General features: G+C 37.2%; 1 protein-coding gene across 2 annotated transcripts; it reads left to right on the plus strand.

The window, feature by feature from the left end:
* The first annotated feature begins 862 nt into the window (after positions 1–862).
* Positions 863–17,706, plus strand: LOC103717719 (agmatine deiminase). 2 transcript variants are annotated; one of them, XR_605707.4, is made up of 11 exons: positions 863–1,243; positions 1,781–1,894; positions 1,969–2,064; positions 2,150–2,234; positions 6,892–6,947; positions 7,058–7,136; positions 10,123–10,257; positions 12,912–13,147; positions 14,729–14,816; positions 16,720–16,878; positions 17,200–17,533. XR_605707.4 is itself a non-coding variant. In XM_008806207.4 (10 exons), the coding sequence occupies exons 1-10, from the start codon at positions 1,151–1,153 to the stop codon at positions 17,302–17,304; spliced, it is 1,158 nt and encodes a 385-aa protein (XP_008804429.1). In that variant the 5' UTR covers positions 863–1,150; the 3' UTR covers positions 17,305–17,706. The 2 variants fall into 2 exon arrangements, 1 of the variants encoding a protein (XP_008804429.1); XM_008806207.4 differs by lacking the exon at positions 14,729–14,816 and having other exon boundaries at positions 17,200–17,706.
* The last annotated feature ends 1,628 nt before the right edge of the window (positions 17,707–19,334 follow it).

Here is a 19,334-nt window from a genome sequence, read left to right on the forward strand (position 1 = left end):
ATAACTTTTGACCGACTCAATTTATGATTTGAGAGCATGTTCACAATCTTATTATGGACTCAATATACTATTACACCCCATGCTTCATCAAGGAAGAATGGGGAACTTAACCGACTCAAAATCTCTAACTAGCTAGCGTAATTTAGCCTTCAATAAGATCTTGATTTTAGATTTTATTTTTTAAAATAAAATCTGCAATATTTTTAATTTAAATTAATAAATAGGATTTTTTCATGAATGCCCTTCTAAATATTAAATTTTGCATAAATTCTCTTCCAAAATTAATATTTGCATGTATACCCTCGTAAAACACTTGTTTTGTTATTCTAGCTTTTTTTTATTTTTGTTTTTGCATATGTACCCATGCTATCTAACAACGTTAAAAAATTAACTGTTTCAAAATTAAAATGACTAAAATACCCTTAATGGGTAGACATGCAAATAGATCACGACCCCGAAAGAAGATAGAGACAATAGTGTAATTTTAAATTTTTTTATTTTTAATTAATATAAATTTGATTTTTTTTATCCTGTTAGAATAATCATTATATTAGGGGCATTTGTATAATAATAGAATTTTACGAGGTATACATATAAATATTAATTTGGAAGAGTATTCATGCAAAATCTGATATTTAGAAAGGTATCAATAAAAAAATTTCTAATAAATATTAGCCCGACTACTTGGTACGGAATAAAATTATATATTATTTTATAATAATTTTAGTAAAAAATAGTAAAGTAGTCACTATGTTGTGGTGCATGCGCATGTGCATGTGGAAATCATTAATTTGTTCCGGCGACAGAAGATACCCGCCCGCCCGAAGGAAAGATTCCATCCTTTCCCCTTGGCATTCCAAGATGTGATGTTAGAAAAAGGATAGGTTACCACTTTGTCGCGTCGTTCTTTGATTTAAGTCCACAATTAGATGCCGTTTTTATTGCGTAATGCGCTCTTTAAGTAATCATTACTTTTGAGATGATCCCCTTACTCTAAGGTTCTTTGTGGTTTTTTTTTTGTTGTTGTTTTTAGGCTTCGAGGCGGGCCCGTGTCGCAGTGCTCGTTCCAGTCCTCGATCTTCTTCTCCAGGGAGTCCTGGTTGGAAACAAAGTTTCTCTAAAGAGGTGAAGGGCAAGGGGAGGGAAGGGGATGGCGAGGGATTTGGAGGGGAAACCGGCCCTCTTGGGCTTCCACATGCCCGCCGAGTGGGAGCCCCATCACCAGTGCTGGATGGGTTGGCCTGTGAGTACCCCGCCCTTGTTTTCTTTTGCCTCTTGTTTCTTTTTTCAAGGTCGAAAACTCCCTCCTTGGGATGTCTCCTGGACTTTTTTGATTCTATTCTTGATGTTGGAATTTGTAGGTTTTCTTGAAATTTTAGGATTCCATGCCTTAAACTTGTTTATTGATCTCTAATATCTTCTTTTTCTCCCTTTTAGTTTTAGTAAGGCCTGAACTTATAGTGATTCTTCATCAATTCGGTCCATTGGATTCGCTATATACGTGGGACATTGAAATCCGAATCCAAAAAGACCGAATTTGCGTCAGTCTGTCTAGTATCTTTGATGTACCCCGATGACCATGTGTTTACCTAACAGAAACCTGGAAAAGATTGTGTCTTTTTGATGATATACTTGTGTTTACTGTGGATAGTTCTTTGATGTGGTCTCTAAAGAAAGAAAAAAAGAAGAGGAATTGCCCGCAATGGCGGCGGCTGTCTGTACGTACTCATATTAGTTCATTGATAAATTTTGAAGTCTTGGTGTTTCATGTGAATTTCAGGAACGCATGGATAATTGGCGGGATAATGCAGTTCCTGCTCAGAGGGTGTATGCTGCAGTGGCCATGGCGATTTCAGAGTTTGAGCCGGTTACCGTATGTGCAAGCGCTGCTCAGGTTTGTGCATGAAGTTCGTAAACAGTGATCATGGTTTTCTCTCATTTTCATCACTTATACTTCTAATGCTTCAGTACACAAATGCATACGGGTTGCTGCACGGTAAGGACAACATCAGGGTGGTCGAGATGAGCATGAATGATGCCTGGTTTCGTGATATTGGACCTACAGTGAGCTCCTTTGTTTCCACTTAGATCTTATTATTTGCATATATGTTATAGTACTGCAGCACAGATTGAATTTCTTGGACACTAGTTTGTTCAACGAGACAGGAAACCAATTTCGGGATCCCAAGAGCAGCAAGTTGCAGGCATTGATTGGACATTTAATTGCTGGGGTGGTATGGAATTTAGATTATGTTCCCTGGTTTTATGTTTTTATCCACTATTCTTTTCTTGGCCTCGTGCATTTTTGATTTCACTGTGGAGTTAATGATTATAGTGCTTAGTGTTCTGCGCATTCCCTATAACTGTGAAGGCAAATAAAAGTGCATTATTATAACAAAAAATAGTAAACTAAGTGAGAAAATGAAAAGGAAAAAAATGGAAAACCACTTACTGTGAAGCAGTGCTAAATGCTGTTAAATAACAAAACATGCTATACTTGCATGTGTCATGTTTAAAACTGGTGGAGTGAAGCTTGATAATAGCCACCTGATGTTGTTCCATAAAAACTCCCTGTACGAACTTCTCCTTTTGTTTTTATCATGACTAGGCCCGGTAAGTACAGAATTCTGGAGGGGCTGGCTCACTATTTAGATAACTGACAGAAGAGAAGACTGCATTTTACCCCACATAACCCTTTCTCATGGATTTTCTAATACTTCTATTTCTTTTTTTTTAAAAGAAAAACATTTGTTCTATAGCTCTACCTACCATGACATAGATTTCCTTGCAGAGGGTGATGGAGAACTTTTGCTCTTCCCTGCACCATTCCATGGACTTTATCACCTTTCTTGCATTAAAAGTATCCAACACCTCAAGTAGGCCTAGAAAGTATACTATGCATTACTGTTCCATTAGAACTCTATAAAAACTTGTCTTGTGTTTTGACTTAGGAGTATCAGATTGACTACAATGAGGCATTCGCACTTTTGGGAACATGGCTACTGATCTTGTTGCTATTTTCATTAGTTGTGAAACTTTTTTGTGACAATGAGCTGAGTGAAGCCTGTATGTCCTATTCACCTTGGGCATCTTTTCCACAAAGTTGTCACCTTCATCGGGCTATCTATGGCTCGGTAAACTTCTAATGTCCAGTTTAAGCATTTTGCTCATCATCCTTTGTATTCTTTTATCAAACAAACATGATAATTATGCTCCTTGATTTGGTGTTGTTTCCAACGATAACATTATTCTCTTGCTCTGTATCAATGATATGACTATTCCTTGTGGTGATGCATGCAGAATTGCAATGACATGTTTCATTTCAATTTGGACTTAAAGACCTTGGACCCCTTCCTACAATTTGGGCTTTGATACTTGTTATCACAACATATATATCAATATGCACACTTTTAGCACATTGATGGACATTAACTAAAAGTTTCTTCATGTTGACAGAGAAGCTCTTCCTACTATCATCTACTGGAAAGCAGTTTTAAGTCAACGTAATCCTTTTTAGATGTACCATTGCCAATGAGTCCATTTTGTCCGTGCTCTTTGTGCTTGCACTATGCTATTGCCATGTGCATTCACCATTCTTTGGCTTGCCAATGCTCTTCAATTTTACCCCAAATCACTCGCTAGTCTATGATAGCTTTAAAGGGATAACCAGTCAGTCTCTTCTTGTATTTCCATCTCTTCTCAAGGTCAGAGCCTATTTTGATGCTAATCTCAGCTGGATTTTATAACCAGTGTTTTACTACAACCTCCTTTGTGTTCTTTGACAACTCTTGTTGTACTCGAAGAGAAAGAAGCATGTTGTATACATTGATGTTGATTATTGAGCTGTGTGTGCATATTTATTTAAGTATGCATGTCAGTGTATATTTATATATGTGCACATAGGATTGTATGTGTAAATCCTGAGAGTAATTTTCATGGCTCAAAACTTTACCAGTATGAAATAATCATATGCATCTTATTATTGGTACTGGAGACTGCCAGTGCAGTCCAGTTTAGGCCCTACTTTAGTTGCACTCTGTTATTTGCTAAGAAAACCTTCTTTAGGTTAACCTACTACTAATATGTAACTAAATACCTGAATAGAATAATAGCTACAGCACTTGGGAAACTAACCTTGGGTAACAAGGCTGCAATAGCCCCTATAAGTGTTTGAAGCTATTAACCACTCTTAATAGTCCTGGCTTTTCATGTGAGGAACCATTTAGTTTTTAATGGGATGATTGTAGCGATGAGGAGATGTTCCTATCGACTTTTTCTTTTTATCCTTCATGGATGTCATATCTAAAAGAAAAAGAAGATTGTATGTTTTCCTTTGATCTTGGGGTTTGTGACAAGAGTACTATGCAGTGGGCACTAACAATTACATATGGGTCTCTGGATAATTTCTCAATGATTAACATCACTCAATATATGAGCACTTTTACATGCTATTGCTGAGTTTGTCGAACCAACCCGAATTGGATGTTTTGGCGCGTATCAAATTGAACCGATACGAAATCGGGATGGTCGAACTGTTCAGGTTGGTTCGGCTTATAAAATCCCCCTGACCCGTCGGCCGCTTTGACTGCTCTCGCTCTCTCTCTCGTTTTCTCCTTCAACGCCGACCCACCCCATCTTCCTTGAACAATGCCAAAGGTGACGTCGTCATCCTTGATCAATGCCATGAGAGCCCTCACCAACATCTGCAGCTCCAATCAATGGTTAGGGTTAGGGTTTGGGGCTATCGGCTGCTACCACCAATGAGGTATGCCTCTCTCCTCTCCTCCCTCTCCTTCCCTCCAACCTTCTCTCTCTTCCTCCTGCTCCTCCTTCTTTCCTCTCTCCATAAACTCCCTCCCTCCCTCCCTCCCTCCCTCCCTTTCCTTCTTCGTCGTTCTAAAACGACATTGAAGATGACGCCATCACACTTGATCAACGTCGACACCATTGCCTCTTCCTCGATACACCTCTCTCCCTCCCTCTTCCCCCCTCTCTCCTTCTCTCCCTCTCTATGCCTTTCATCTTCTCTCTCTCTCTCCTGGTTTTCCTTCTAGGGTTAGGATTTCTCCCCCTCTCCCCTCCTCTCCCGATCTTTCATCTCCGATGTACCTCGGCTTGGTACTATACAAATCGGCACTGTACCGAACTGGTCACTGGCTGATGCAAACTTCAGTACTAGTTCGGCAAACCTTGATAAAATGATTGGTTCCATGGTACAAGTAAGGTTATGATCATTTCCTCAAAATATTCATGAAGAATTATTTAATCATGGTGAAATGCTTGACTGATGCTGGACAATTGTCATGATATCAAAAATTAGTAGGTTAGTTTTTCTATAATTAATTGATTACATTATTTTTTTTAGTTTTTTGATAATTTTATTTCTTTTTGTACTCATTGTTTTAGTTATTTTAGCATGGAGACTTGAGGACAACTTCCATACAACAAAAGAACAAGTGGAAAAAGACATTAATTTTACAAGAACAACTAGCTTTGAGAAACAAATGGAAAAGATCATGTGTATTTAAGAAATGAATACCTTGATTATCCTAATTCCAAAACTATGGTGAAAGATTCTACCTAACTTGTGCGTACTTTGCTCACAACTAGAATTTAAGTTCGGCAACAACACTTCATTACAGCATTTTTTTGTGCCACTTTAGTTGCTTGATATTATAATTCAATATTTGCACCTTATGATTTATGCGTTAAATCATATTAACTAAGGTTTTAGTCTTGGTATCAGATCTCATTACTAATCTCATGTTGGTATAGTGTTGGTACACCTAATACGGAGATTGATTCAGCATACCATGACTTACTACAACCCTATACTGAGTATCAGTTCATCATTGATTCAACACATTATTGCCTGATATGGGGCAACACATACCGGTATTGTGAACCTTGACAATATCTCTTCCTCCACTATCTAATTAGTTTACATTGCCTGCAATCTCTAGTATAGCTTCAACCCATCCATCTTCCACTTCTGTTCCTTTCCTTGCTCCCTCCTCCCCTCCCTCTCTAGGTGTGGTTGTCGCCCAATGGTCCTGCTGTTGCACCAAGAAGCCATGGTAGTAAGAGCATGGATGCAACTCCTACACTACAATGAATGTGCTTAGATGCCTCCAGACAAGTTTACCTCATCAAAACAGCCTCGGCTCATTCTCTTCTCAAGTTGAATCTTGAGGCCATGCTTAACAAGCTTAAGGAGGTTATTGGTCTTAACAAGGCTCAGGCAAATTCTTTGGATGTTGAATCATCTACGGTTGCTGCCACTTCCGATGGATCCAACTAAAGAAGTGATGTAGCATAATACAGAAAAAGGGTTGATTTTTGCTCAGGTTCACTAGGGTTCTCGTCTCCATCAGGAGATTTCTTATGAAACCCTATTCGTCACTTGGTATTCCCATTCCTCGGAGTACTTAAAACCATTTTTTGAGTATTTAGTTAAACTCTTGCATGGAATAAGAATCACTAATGGAGGGAGGGAATCGTATTTTCTTATTTTTTTCTTTTATTTTTGTTTTTGTTTGAATGATTTCCCTACACACCTCCAAGATCATGTGCATATGGACATGCTAGGATTTATTTGGCCTAGGGCAATTTAATAAATTTATTTCCTAGAAAAAAACCATATTATCTTCATATAATGTGCGAAAGAAAATTAAGATAAATTGTGTAATATAAATGGAAAATTGTCTAAGAGATGGAAGGAAACCTACAATTCACCATTAGAATTGGTTTCATTCTTTACAGTTTACATTATCCATTGATGATTACTTGGTATTTTAAATTTTGCAAATCCACGATAGTTGCCCTTCATATATCATTATGGTGTGCTCATTGAGTATAAAAGGATTTATTTGGTCTATTTTGTTTGTCCAGAGGCAGAGGAAGGTTGTTATAGTGATTGGAGCCTTGATATTCTTGTTGCCAAGAAGGTCAGTGAAGCAATTTTCTTTTGGCATAAGGTTTCTAATAGTAGTTATAAACTTGTTTTTGCATGCTTGCCTATATTTGGTGTTCATTTCTGTTACAATTTTACTTTTAGATTTTGGAGTTGGAGAGGCTCCCTAGATTTCCGCATTGTATGGTTCTTGAGGGTGGAAGCATTCATGTAGATGGAGAAGGTAACTTTTTACTTATGACATTTATGTGGGTGTTTTGGAAACTTTATATTGCTGTGGTTGTTTACTATTCTTTTATTTTCCCAAGCATTTGTGTTTATATCAAGGTTCGCCGTACCGGTACCGAACCCCGTACCGGTGCCGCACTAGTATAAGCGTACCGAATGTCGGTACGGTACGGTACGCGGTACGTCAGGCGTACCGACACTGGCGTACCGATACTGGTATCCATCGGTACGGGTACGGTACGCCCGGTACCGACCTGTACCGATCGGTACAGCATACCATGGTTTATATAGAATTGAAACAATTGGTCTAGGTATAAAGAAATGAGCTTAATCTTTTGCAGAAATAGAGGCAATTGATTTTCTTTTGGCATGTGAGAAAAATAGGCATATATCTTCTGCATAAGCTCGATAATGTCATGATCTTTACCCTGTGTTTGGTTGGGGCCATGAGAGGGAGAATAGATGGCCCCCATCAACTGTTTGGTTCAAAAAATTTTGAAAGGATGGATGAAAAGGAGGAATTGTCCATCCATCCTGGCCCACCAGTTTACATCCTCCTAATTTGAGAGGATGCAAGGAAGGATGAATGAAGCATGTGAGGGGTGGGTTTCTACGTTGGCAAAATTACCCCTCATTAATATTTTTGACAAAACTTTAACATTTCACTCTTTTTTATCAAAGGGTGGTTTAGTAAAATTATCATATAAATATCATCCATCTTATCCTTCATTCCTATGCCAAACTGAGGGAATCATTTCCATCCATCCTCTCCCTCATCCATCCTTCTTACCCTATCCATCCTTCGTACCAAACAAAGGGTTCGTCCTTCTCTTCTTTGTTCTGATTCTTTCTTCTCTCATCTTTCGCATTCAACATAGGATATGTCTCTTTCCAAATAGTGTTTTAATGTTTTCTTTTGTCAAATAGGCTTATAAAATTCATGCTTAGTTGAACTTATGCTCCGTCCATCTTTCTTCTTTCCAAGGATTTCACTTGGTCTGAATATTGATCACACACTTTCAAGATGAGACATGTAAAATATTGTCTAGTGTTATTTCAGCTGCTATAAACTAAGATATGTTGATATATTAGCACAAACAGTATTGTAATATTGATAGAGATTATTTAATCACTAAATTCTGTAATTTAACCAAGGCTAAAGGCCTTATGTTCGGAAGGGGGATCGACGCTCTTGAGGGCAATTAAAGGGGAGAGAGTTCGCTGGTTGGGGCAAATGGGCACCTGCAGTGGTCATTGTAGATGGATTAATTAACATGGTAAGATCCTTATCATTGGGTTGGAGGGAGATCATCCTGGTGGTGAAGTTCCAAGATAATGACTACTAAGAGGTCCGGGGTATGAATGACGCCAACATTAGTGATGGAAGGCGGGTCTGCATGGCTTAACAGGGGAGGTGGAGTTGCTTGGAGATGTGAAGAGGAGATAGAGGGGAGGCTGTGGAGAGTGAGAGAAATCTAATGGGTGCATCAGTGTCTATGACTTGCCTGTGCATAGTCCGTGTATAATCGCATGTGTACATGGATCATATATCTAGCACTGCCATGTTCTCACAGCTATCAATCCCATGCATTATCATCTTTGAATATTTCTCACACAAATCTACTACACAAATCTGACCCATATAAGTGGCAATGCTACATTAAAGCACCAGGCAGAGCACCTAACGAGACATGCGAGAATCTTAAAGTACAGCATATACTTCTAATAGGATATTTTCTCTTAAACCCTTTTGTAATGTGAGCAAGCCTCTGAAGGTCCCATCCATATTGCTCACGTAAACTGCTCCTACTCAAACAAGAATAACGAGCTATATCTTAAAAATATGCAAAGCCCATACAACTTGATCCTAAAATACTCAGATTTTTTTTTTTTTGAGGGAAACTCCTAATACAATGATAACTCTTAAAAAATGTCTATATTTGAGCTTTTCGCGTATTTGGTCGGGGTAATTGAGGTCCACCCCTTGGTCAGACTGCTATTTTATGTTTAATCACTGAAAATTTTATGCTTTCCCTTAATTTTGTTGGAGATTTTATTTTAATCCCTGGCCTCTTTGTGTGTGCACACAAAGCAGGACAACTGTGTATAGAACAGCCAAATTGTATGCAAAACACAGGCTTAACTGTGTACAGGGCTAAATATAAAATCCTGTAAAGGAGTGAAACATAAAATGGCAATTAAACAAAGGACTGGATGTTAAGTTCCGCTATTTGATCTCCAAGTAGTCTTTGTCGGGTTTGTTGTTGTGTGTTCCTTACTGGGCCTTTCTCTGATATCCTACTCTCTTATGTTTCTTTGAAGATTACTTGAACTTCCCAATCTTCTCCATGGTTCTTCAAGTGCATAACACTCAACACAATGGCTCCCCCCTCTGCATTTACCTTTCCTTGTCAGGTCCTGTTGCAAAATAATATCAAGATGCTTAAGCAGCTGGTCCCAGTTGTATTGTTATCAGGGGTCTTTTACCTATTAGCACCCCTGATGGTGAATTTGAAGTTGGATATTTTATCCTAATGGTACTATACCATAATCATCAAGTTCTTTCCCAAATATTTGGGGTCGGGCTCGCCAAGAAGTTTATCAAAATGGTACGAATTTTTATTAAAAGGTATTTGATCGGAAGCTCCCAAATGAGCATTATATACATTCTTTTGAAATAATATTTGATCCATTACAATAATATTTTTACTCTACTCTAAAATTGCTACTTGTTTAGTTGTGAGTTTACCTTTAGAATAGGACTGAACTTGTGTAAGGACATAAAAGGCAGTCAAGAAATGATTTTTTTTTTTCTTTATTAGAGGAGCACTCCTTTCAGATGGTATAACTGATGTCTTGGTTAGGTCATGGACTGTCTTCAAAGGCTGGATTATATACCTTATACTTGCATTATTCACATATTGTGAAGATTCTATTTGAAAGGCTCTCATGTTTTATGTCTATTACTTATCTTTCAACAGGTACTTGTATTACAACTGAGGAATGTTTATTGAACCCAAATCGAAACCCTGATATGAGTAGAGAAGAGATAGAAGATGAGCTAAAGATGTATCTTGGGGTCAGAAAAGTCATTTGGCTGCCCAGAGGGCTTTATGGTAACTATAAATATTTATTCTTTATATTTTATCTTTTTTCATAACTCCAATTTTCTGAGTTCAAACTCATTGTTGACAAGTTATCTGTAAAATTGAGATTGTGAATAGCTTCTGCTAAACATTAGCTTGTAATAAAAGAAAGAAAAAAATAAATGATCAACAATTTTGACATATCCTGCTCAACTCTTGATCAACTGGAAACGTTGAAATGAAAAGACTAAACCTGCATTTTCCAACTACAAGCTGCATACATATCCATGAAATTTTAGGTGCTATTGTTGTAAAATGAGTTGGATGTGGTGACTCATTAATAGGTTGGCGAGGATGGAGGACCCAGTATATAAAGCTATTCAATCAATTGCCCCATGCATAGTGTTCACCAATTACACAAGAATGTGGTGATGCATACCATAATACTCCTAACAGTTATAATAAGATTTCCCCACCTACAACTTGTAGACATCCCACCTCTCAACACTCCACAGAGAGGCCAAACATCGATTTACATGATACCACTGGATCCTGACATTCCAAATGTCTTAAAATCATGACCATTCACAGATATCTAGCATCACCATTCCCCAGGAAAACTAATGGCTAGCCAATGACCATCAGTTTGATCAGATGGTTGTTAAGTAGCTGTACTTTTCGGGACAAGCCCCAACCAGTTTAGGGCCTTAATTTAGACAGCTAATCAGATTATGTTTAATTGCACTGCTGGTTATTATCTCTCTCTTTGGACTGGATAGCTAGTTAGTTGCCACCTGGTTCTTCTTCCAGAACCTCTTCAATGGGTAAACTTCATCAGACTTCGTGATTTTTGGCACTTCTGCAAATTTTCCACGAGTTTTCTTTAATCTCACATTAGACATGAAACTAGTCAGCCTACCCTAAAGACACCATAAGACACGCCTCCTTCCAGGGCCAAAATCATCAGAAATTTTCTGAGTCATTCATCTTATACTAGTAAAAAGCTCAAGTCAGGGGAAGTGAATGGCCAAATAATTGAAGCTTCCTTCAGCTCTGGAGGATACAAAAGACTCAACAGTGTTGAAGGGAGTGAAGGCCAGACATCAGCATATTAGGGGGATTCTTTTTCTCTTTTCTTCCTTTTATAGTAATTAATTTTTCTAGTTTTGAGTCTTTTGCTTACATAGACCAGTTAGTTTGTAGCATAAAATCTAGCTAGTCTTTTCCTTTGGGTTTTTGTTGGGAAGAAATAATGGGTCCACTATCCAATAAATCTTCTTGTCACATATTCTTTTCAATTATTAGTAGTTCCAGGTTACTCCTTGGCCTAGTTTACTACTCTCTCTAGTTCCTATTATTGTCTATCTTCCTTTTGCAATATCAAATGTGAAGGCCCCTAGACTGTGAATATCCTTGTCCTAGGGAGGTTGGATTCAGAATGTTAACAAATCTCTGTGGTTTGAATTAAAAACCTTGCATCAGCTACAAATAGGCAGCTGGACGTTGCACAGTCTTCAAGTCTATGTGGGATCTAGCTTGAAGGTTTGACTATCACATTTAGAAGAAATCCTCCATTGATATTAGAGTTCACTGCATCTGAGGTCCTGCAGCACCCCACCCTCCTAACTTTTAGATACTGGCTGCATAGTATAATGAGGATATCCTTCTAAACATAGGTAGGTAAATATTTATGACAAAGCAAGTGATAGTTTATCTTCGCATGCTTCTTTGGCTCGAAAATCCAGAGAATTCGCAATCCAGAGAGCATTCCATTTATAAAAATAGTGACATGTGAAAGTAGGAACGGCAGCATCTATGGAAGTACTCTAAGAACATGATACTCTATCTATTAGATCTCTGTGATATCCAAGCTCTTGATAATATGCTTCTGTATGTTAGGAGTTCTGATTTCTTGTCAGGAAAAGGGAAAGGATAATAGTAGTAATAAATGAAACATTCTACCAAAAAAAAAAAAAAAGAGAAACATGAGCTTTTTTGTTCACTCTATTGTTTTGCATAGTTTCTGATACTATAGTACTGCTGATTATATTTGCCAACATACTCTCTCTTATGATTGCTAAAGTACAAGAAATCTTCATGGTATGTTCTATCAGTCAAGCAAGCATGAAGTCTTCACTTTAAATGCTTTTTACATTGTTTTCAGTTCTTATGTTTGAAATTGTGTGCTAAATCTGGTTTCACAAGTTATGATCCCTGGGCTCTTTGTGATATGCATTCTTGCACTACCATTTTTATGTTATCAATCAAACAAGAGGGAAATATAGAATATAGGTTAAAGCATGTACCTAGCGGAAATTTTCCTTCTCCCTAAAGGTCTATCAATGTCGATGACTTCTATTTTTTTTGAAATTTCCCCACGTGTATGTTGTTAACCTGTAAATGATAACAGACCATGCAGCCTTTCAATGTCCTGGTTTATGGCTATAACTTATCCCCCATACAACATTTTATATTATGTCTTTTGCTCATATGATCTGAAAATGATTCCTTCTCTTACCTTTTACTCTTTTTTTTCTTTTTCCTGTGATTTTTTTTAAACATGGCTTGGATTTCATTTCTGTTTACATATTTGTTAACAAAGTCTTTTTTCCATTTTCTCTTGTATAACAAACCTTTTGGCCTTTATTATCCTTGTAAAGCTCTTATTTATATAACTTTTGTAGGTGATGAGGATACCAATGGTCATGTTGACAATATGTGTTGTTTTGTTAAGCCTGGAGTGGTGCTTTTGGCATGGACCGATGATGAGTTGGATCCTCAATACAGACGGTCAGTTGAGGCTTTGACAGTTCTCTCCAACTCTACTGATGCCATTGGTAGAAAAATAGACGTAATCAAACTCCATGTGCCTGGGCCGCTTTATATGACAGAGAAAGAAGCAAACGGAGTTGATAATTCGGTTAGTGAGATGGTTTTAACTAATATACGATGCTTTTGTATTAAGTTGAAATTATTTCTTGCTAGTGGTCATAAATGCCTTCAGCTGATTTGAGTTGTTTATATGAGTGGAAGCTGATGCATTAGGGAATTTAATCTGTTCTGCTGTTCTTAATTAGGTTACACTCACAGACACGAACATATTGGAAGGGCAAGCAAGAGTTGACCTGGGTTCCTACCTCTTTGATTTGAGCCTAATCCTTCTATTATGAAACCTAGTGGCATCTCTGTCTTGATACACATATCAGTTATTAATGGAAAAGGAACTATATGAATGTACACGATGTCACTTAGTTTAAAAAAAAGGATGATGTGATGAATGTTTTCATCTTGGCTATCTTGTCCTAAGCTTCATGTGGAAGAAATTTTTTTTCTAGATTCTCCTGATATTCACATTAATACTGAGAAGAGCACAAAGTATCCATGTGTTCATAGAGCCTCCACAGGATGCACCCTGCTAATGTGTTTTTATACATAGGCATATTTGGAGTGTAGGTGCTTTTTGAACCAAGTGAGCAAGCATTTTACTAGGACTTCCTATGCATCATATATTATCTTCTCTTTGCGACTTTTAGTTAAGCACCATCAATGTCTTATCCCCCTGCATGATTTTGATTCCATTTGATTTTTTTTGTTTTATTTATTTATTATTACTTTTTGGGTATTGAACATCTTGTCAAGCCTAAGAAATAAGAAGTAATCAACTTCTCCACCTTTTTGAGCTGTCACTCGTAATTCATGGTGAAACCCATCTGAGAGTTCATATAAGCTGCTTAAATTGTAGGAAATAAAGAATACTGATATGCATACTGAATTTTCATAGAAGACCTTCCACAGTTACATGCTTGTTCCGATATTAGACTCCCTTAATCATAGATCAAACAGGACATGGTCTTATCACATATTTAGACTCTGAGGACCTAATCAAACTCACTTGGAGAGATACCGGGGAAACAAAATCGTTTAATAACTCCTCTTATTTGCTTTGCAAATACCTTCGCAATATTGCTTTAAATAGTGAAAAACAATTTTTTTGGGATGTCTGTCTGAGTTGTTAGTGTGTTTTCAGAGACCTACTATTTTGCCTATAGCTTCTTTCTTTGGCAAATTTGGTCCACAGAATGGTTTGTGGCAAGCTAGGAAGCATGGACATGGATGCACATATGGATACAATAGATACGGAAATGCTAATAAGGCAAATCTTGAAACATAGGACATGATATAGCTAGGACATGTAAAAGAAACATATATATTTGGTACATAGACATATGTGTATCTATATGTATACTATATATGACCATTTATGCGTGTGTGAAAACATCCATAAACATGCTTTTGATAGCATCAAATTCTACAAGCTCATCATTTAGTTATCATTCAATTCTATAGACATCATAGTTTCCAAAACTGACCATTCACAATTCAAGGTTAACATTGAAAAACGAAAGCAAATGTTCTTCTCTTCATTTTTGGATGTATCAAGAAAATATCTCGAGTGTATCCATGAACTATCTGATGTGTTTTTTTTTTTTTGGTTTTGAAGAATATGATATTTGATAACATATATCTGAAAAGTATCCGACAAGTCTCCGTATGCGGCAAGTATTTGATAAGACAAGATGTGATTTGAGGTATCGATGCTTCTAATATTTCTTCTTTCATTTGACTCTTGCCAGTGCAGTGACTTGAAGTGCTATATAGTAATTTGATATGCTATATTATGCAAGGCTACTGTGCCGGTACCGGGCACTGTACTAGTTGTCCGGCGATATGAGTCGGTACGGGCATTGCCGGGTCTGTACTGAGAGAGAAAACTTGCCAGAGCTGGAGAAGGAGAAGAGAAAGAGAGCGAGCGGGGGAGGGAGAGAGGAGCGGCAGCGGACACCGATGGAGGGCCACGGGGGGCGGTGGAGGCCGAGGCCGCGGCTGTATCCCCTGTTTCAAAAGAATAGGGGATGAGGCCGCAGAAAGAAATTTGGAATTTTTAAGCGAAGTCGGCAAGCTGCGGGCCCCCTGCGGCCCTCTGCCAGCATCCGCCGCCGCTCCTTTTCCCTTCCTCCCCTTCTCGCTCTCTCTTTCTCTTCTTCTTCTCCAGCTCTGGCTCATACTTCTCTTAGCCTAATTTTTCTTTCTTTTCCATGTGTTTCTATATTTGTCAAACCTTATATCGGATTCATTCATAAACATAGCAGATATCAGCAAAATGTCCTACCAGACTCTTCATCCGCTCCATATATTTTTGTATATTGTTTCCTAGTAATCCTTACCCTTGAGTACCTATACTTTATCAGACCTTTTTCTTTATGTCTTAGATCTTTTTGTTGAAACTCTGTAAAGCATTGTGTTAGCCCTCAATTCTGATATTATTTGTTTCACAAAATCCAATCTCTTGCTAATGAAATTTTCATCTCTAGAAATCAACATTTCCTCAAGTCTTGATTCTTTTTCCTCCAGATTTTCTGAACCACTCAGTTCAGATAAAGTTTTTTGAACAGCAGAAATCCTATGTTTTAAACCTCAGTTACTTCTAATTTTCGTATCCTCAACCTATTGTTTCATTAGCAACTTTTGGAGCAAGATAGTAATTGCAGTCATGTCTCTCTAATTCTGAATTAATTTAGGGAAAAGCTGTCTGTAATTGCTTAGAAAAGGTTTTATGGGGCTTTTATTTTTGAAGCTATGACCAACCAATGGATATGGGCCTGATTGATCTGTTACACCAGTAGTTTAGAGAAGATAGTTGTGGTATGGATATTGCTAAATTTATTGCCCTTATTATTGTTCAATGCTTGATAGCTAGTTCCGAGATGCGCTCTTCTAATTTCGAGAATGATAATCCGTTTTTTCTTAGACTACGAGCAAGGGGCAGGGGGCCTGATGCACCGCCGGGTTCATGGAGGTCCTGGGTTGTTACAAATGGTATCAGAGCAAACTCGGCCCATAGCCTATGTGGACTAGGGAACGCTACAGCCGGGTTCATGGAGGCTGACCACGGACCTATCATGGTGTTTGTGATTAGATTTGAATGGATTTGAACCATTAGCCTGACGAGGACGTCAGAGCTTGAACGGAAAAAGTATGTGAGGACCCGTGCGGGCGTGTGTTTAGTCTCACATCGGTTATTCGCCGAAGAGAACTGGGGTGCTTATACAGGATTAAGGAACTCGATTAATACCTTCCGACTAGCCATTATAGGTGAGGTCCTGGGTTGTTACATGATGCACCGCCAGGCGAATTCAAACATAAATCCCATTTCTTGGGGGGATATATTCATAAGATACCTCTATTGTTTCAAGGAAACATCGAGGAAAGAAAAAATAACTTAATTTCAGATTAAAGTCACTTAAATTATCTTGGGAGTTGGAAAGGAGAGATTGTCTCGTGCACAAACTCTTGTATATGGAGATGGTGTAAAATATATGTAATTCAGACTGTACTATTCTGCAGTTACTTCTATTTCTGAAAGGTTTATCATTTAAATGCTCCAGCCATCAATCTAGTGGAATTTGAGTATCCACAGTTTACTCATTACAGGGGGCGGATGCAAAAGCAAGATTGGCAGGCACTAGGTTGGCGGCTTCTTATGTAAACTTCTACATTTCCAATGGTGGAATTATAGCACCAGCATTTGGTGATGAGAAGAGGGACCAGGAAGCTTATAATGTCCTCAAATCAGCATTTCCAGGTCATAAGGTAATATAGAATTTCTATTTTGCTGTTCTATTATTTTCCTGTGTGACCTGAGAGATTCTATGGTAAGAAACTCATATGAGTAATATAAGTCTTATTGGAGATTTTGGTTTTTTTTATTTTGCTGTTTTATTCATATAATTAAAACATACCAAAGGATATGGTTTTCCAAAGGATATCACTCAATCTTTTTTTGATCCTTTAGCTATCCTTTAATTAATTGTTATGGTTCCCTTGAGAAGATGCATAAGTCTCATATTTTTTTGATTTCTACAAATTTAGTTCATATGTTCAAAATAATCTATAAATTGGTTGGCCCCCCAGGTTGTAACGATTCAAGGTTCAAGGGAAATTTGTCTCGGAGGTGGAAATATTCATTGCATTACCCAGCAACAGCCAGCATTTCCTTGCATGGGCGTGAAGAATTAGATCTGAAGTGGATGATTCAAATATTTTACCGTTTTGCCAAATAAAGGTTATTCTCTTCATTATGTATCAGGCATGATAATGAGCAAAGAACAGAACTTTTCATTTTATTTGAAAATTATGAAGTGTCAGAGATTCTCCACCATTGATCATTTAATAAGGGTTTGCTGCAGTTTTTGAGGGACATCATAATCATATACGTCTAAAATTTATATTGAAAATGGTCTCTGCAGATGGTTAGATCTCCATGGAGTTTGGAGCTCCTTTCGAGCAATCTATATGGGACGTTACTAATTGCAGAATGTTGCATATGGGACTTTATTTTTTAGTATGTCATGACATGTGAACACGCTAGCGCACCATCAAAGTTCACTAAGTTAACCTATGCATATAAGTTCCTCTTTAGCTTATGTCCATTCATGTGATCATTTTTGTTGTTATCAATGTGAATGTGAGATTTTATTTTGTGAATAATTTCTGACTTGAGCTTGGATAATGAAAGCCATGATGTGGCCTTCACCTTTGTTTTTGGGACATCGCCCTATGATTATTATGGCAGTTTCTTATGTTTCCCCAGGTTTTCCATTAGTGCAGGCTCCTTACAGCTATAAAGTTTGGTGCTTTGTTTCGCAATTTAAGTTGAAATGACTCATTTATAATTCAAAATATTTACAACCATATCATATGCAAAATAGATCTCATCGGGAAATGAAAGGTACAGTTAGGGGTGTAAATGAGCTAAGCTTGATCGAGCTTTGGTCTTATTAAGCTTAGTTTGAAATTAATTTCGTTTTAGACTTCAGGATCAAGTTTAATTTGTTTACCATTGTTTTAAGCTCAATTCAAGCTCAATCTCAAACTGAGCTGAACATGTGCCTAATTGGTGAGCTTGATAATTCTAAGTTGTTCTGAAATTAATTCAAGCTTGACTTAAGATCAATTCATGCTTGATTCGAGCTTTCCTCAGGCTGAGCTCCATCTACTCGGTTCGTTCATTTGACATCTCTATGTAGCCTTGCATTGCTCATTGATTGATCTTGAAACAGTTACATGGCAAAGAATTGCACTTGAGCAATGCCATTGCAGCACAGAAGATAACACAAAAAGGTTATATAAGCAAGCAAGTAGCTCTCTTATTGCTTTCTTTGGAACTTGCACTATATAGGTTTTCGTTACTAGCTAACATTTTAAGAGATTTAAAGTAACATCTATTGGCTGTTATAATAGGATCTGTTTTATATGTATGTATGTATGTATTCATATATATATATATATATATATATATATATGTATGTATGTATGTATATGTATATGTATAGATAAATACATTAAGGTCTTGCACAAGCGATGCAAGTCCTAGTGTGGATATTTTTGATGATTGAAATAACGGCTTTAAGTTTTGAAATCGAAGGCTTTCTTTATGGTAGTAAAGAGATATTAATCAAGATTTAGGAACATACCAAAGTTTTGTACAAGGATAAGCAGTAGTATCATTCATTAACCAAATTCATATACAAATTTGTCAATAATTAAGAGTGCCTAGGGAATTCTTGACATTAATGAAATTTTATTGATAAGATGTTCAATCTATAAATTGGTGAACTAAAGTTTATAAAAGAAACAGGCTCCAATGACATTGTTGGTCATGCATTGTCTTTAGGTGGCAATTAGCAAAATAATTTGCAGCAATTAGAAGTCGGCATGCCTAGCTAACTTGTTGCAGATTCCTACCATCTCTCTTTTTTTAATCTTTTTAATCAATCTGGGACAACCAAGCCGGAGAAAAAAGAATTCAGAGATAATTTCAGAACATATAAAAGCATCAATATTTTTCTTCATAAAAACTTTAATATTTCCAAAAAAATCCTTATATAATTTTAATATTTTTTTAGTAGCCAAAACTCTTGTAATACCCTATAATCTGCCAAACCAAAATGCAAAACTAGCTACCCTTGAGTTATTTACCTATTTATTTCGATTAAATTGGTGTAGTTGTAAGAGCAACTTAAAACTGAAAATTTAAACTTTTTCCT

Source organism: Phoenix dactylifera, unplaced genomic scaffold (genome assembly GCF_009389715.1).
Source record: "Phoenix dactylifera cultivar Barhee BC4 unplaced genomic scaffold, palm_55x_up_171113_PBpolish2nd_filt_p 000492F, whole genome shotgun sequence".
In the NCBI taxonomy this organism is placed as follows: Eukaryota; Viridiplantae; Streptophyta; class Magnoliopsida; order Arecales; family Arecaceae; genus Phoenix; species Phoenix dactylifera.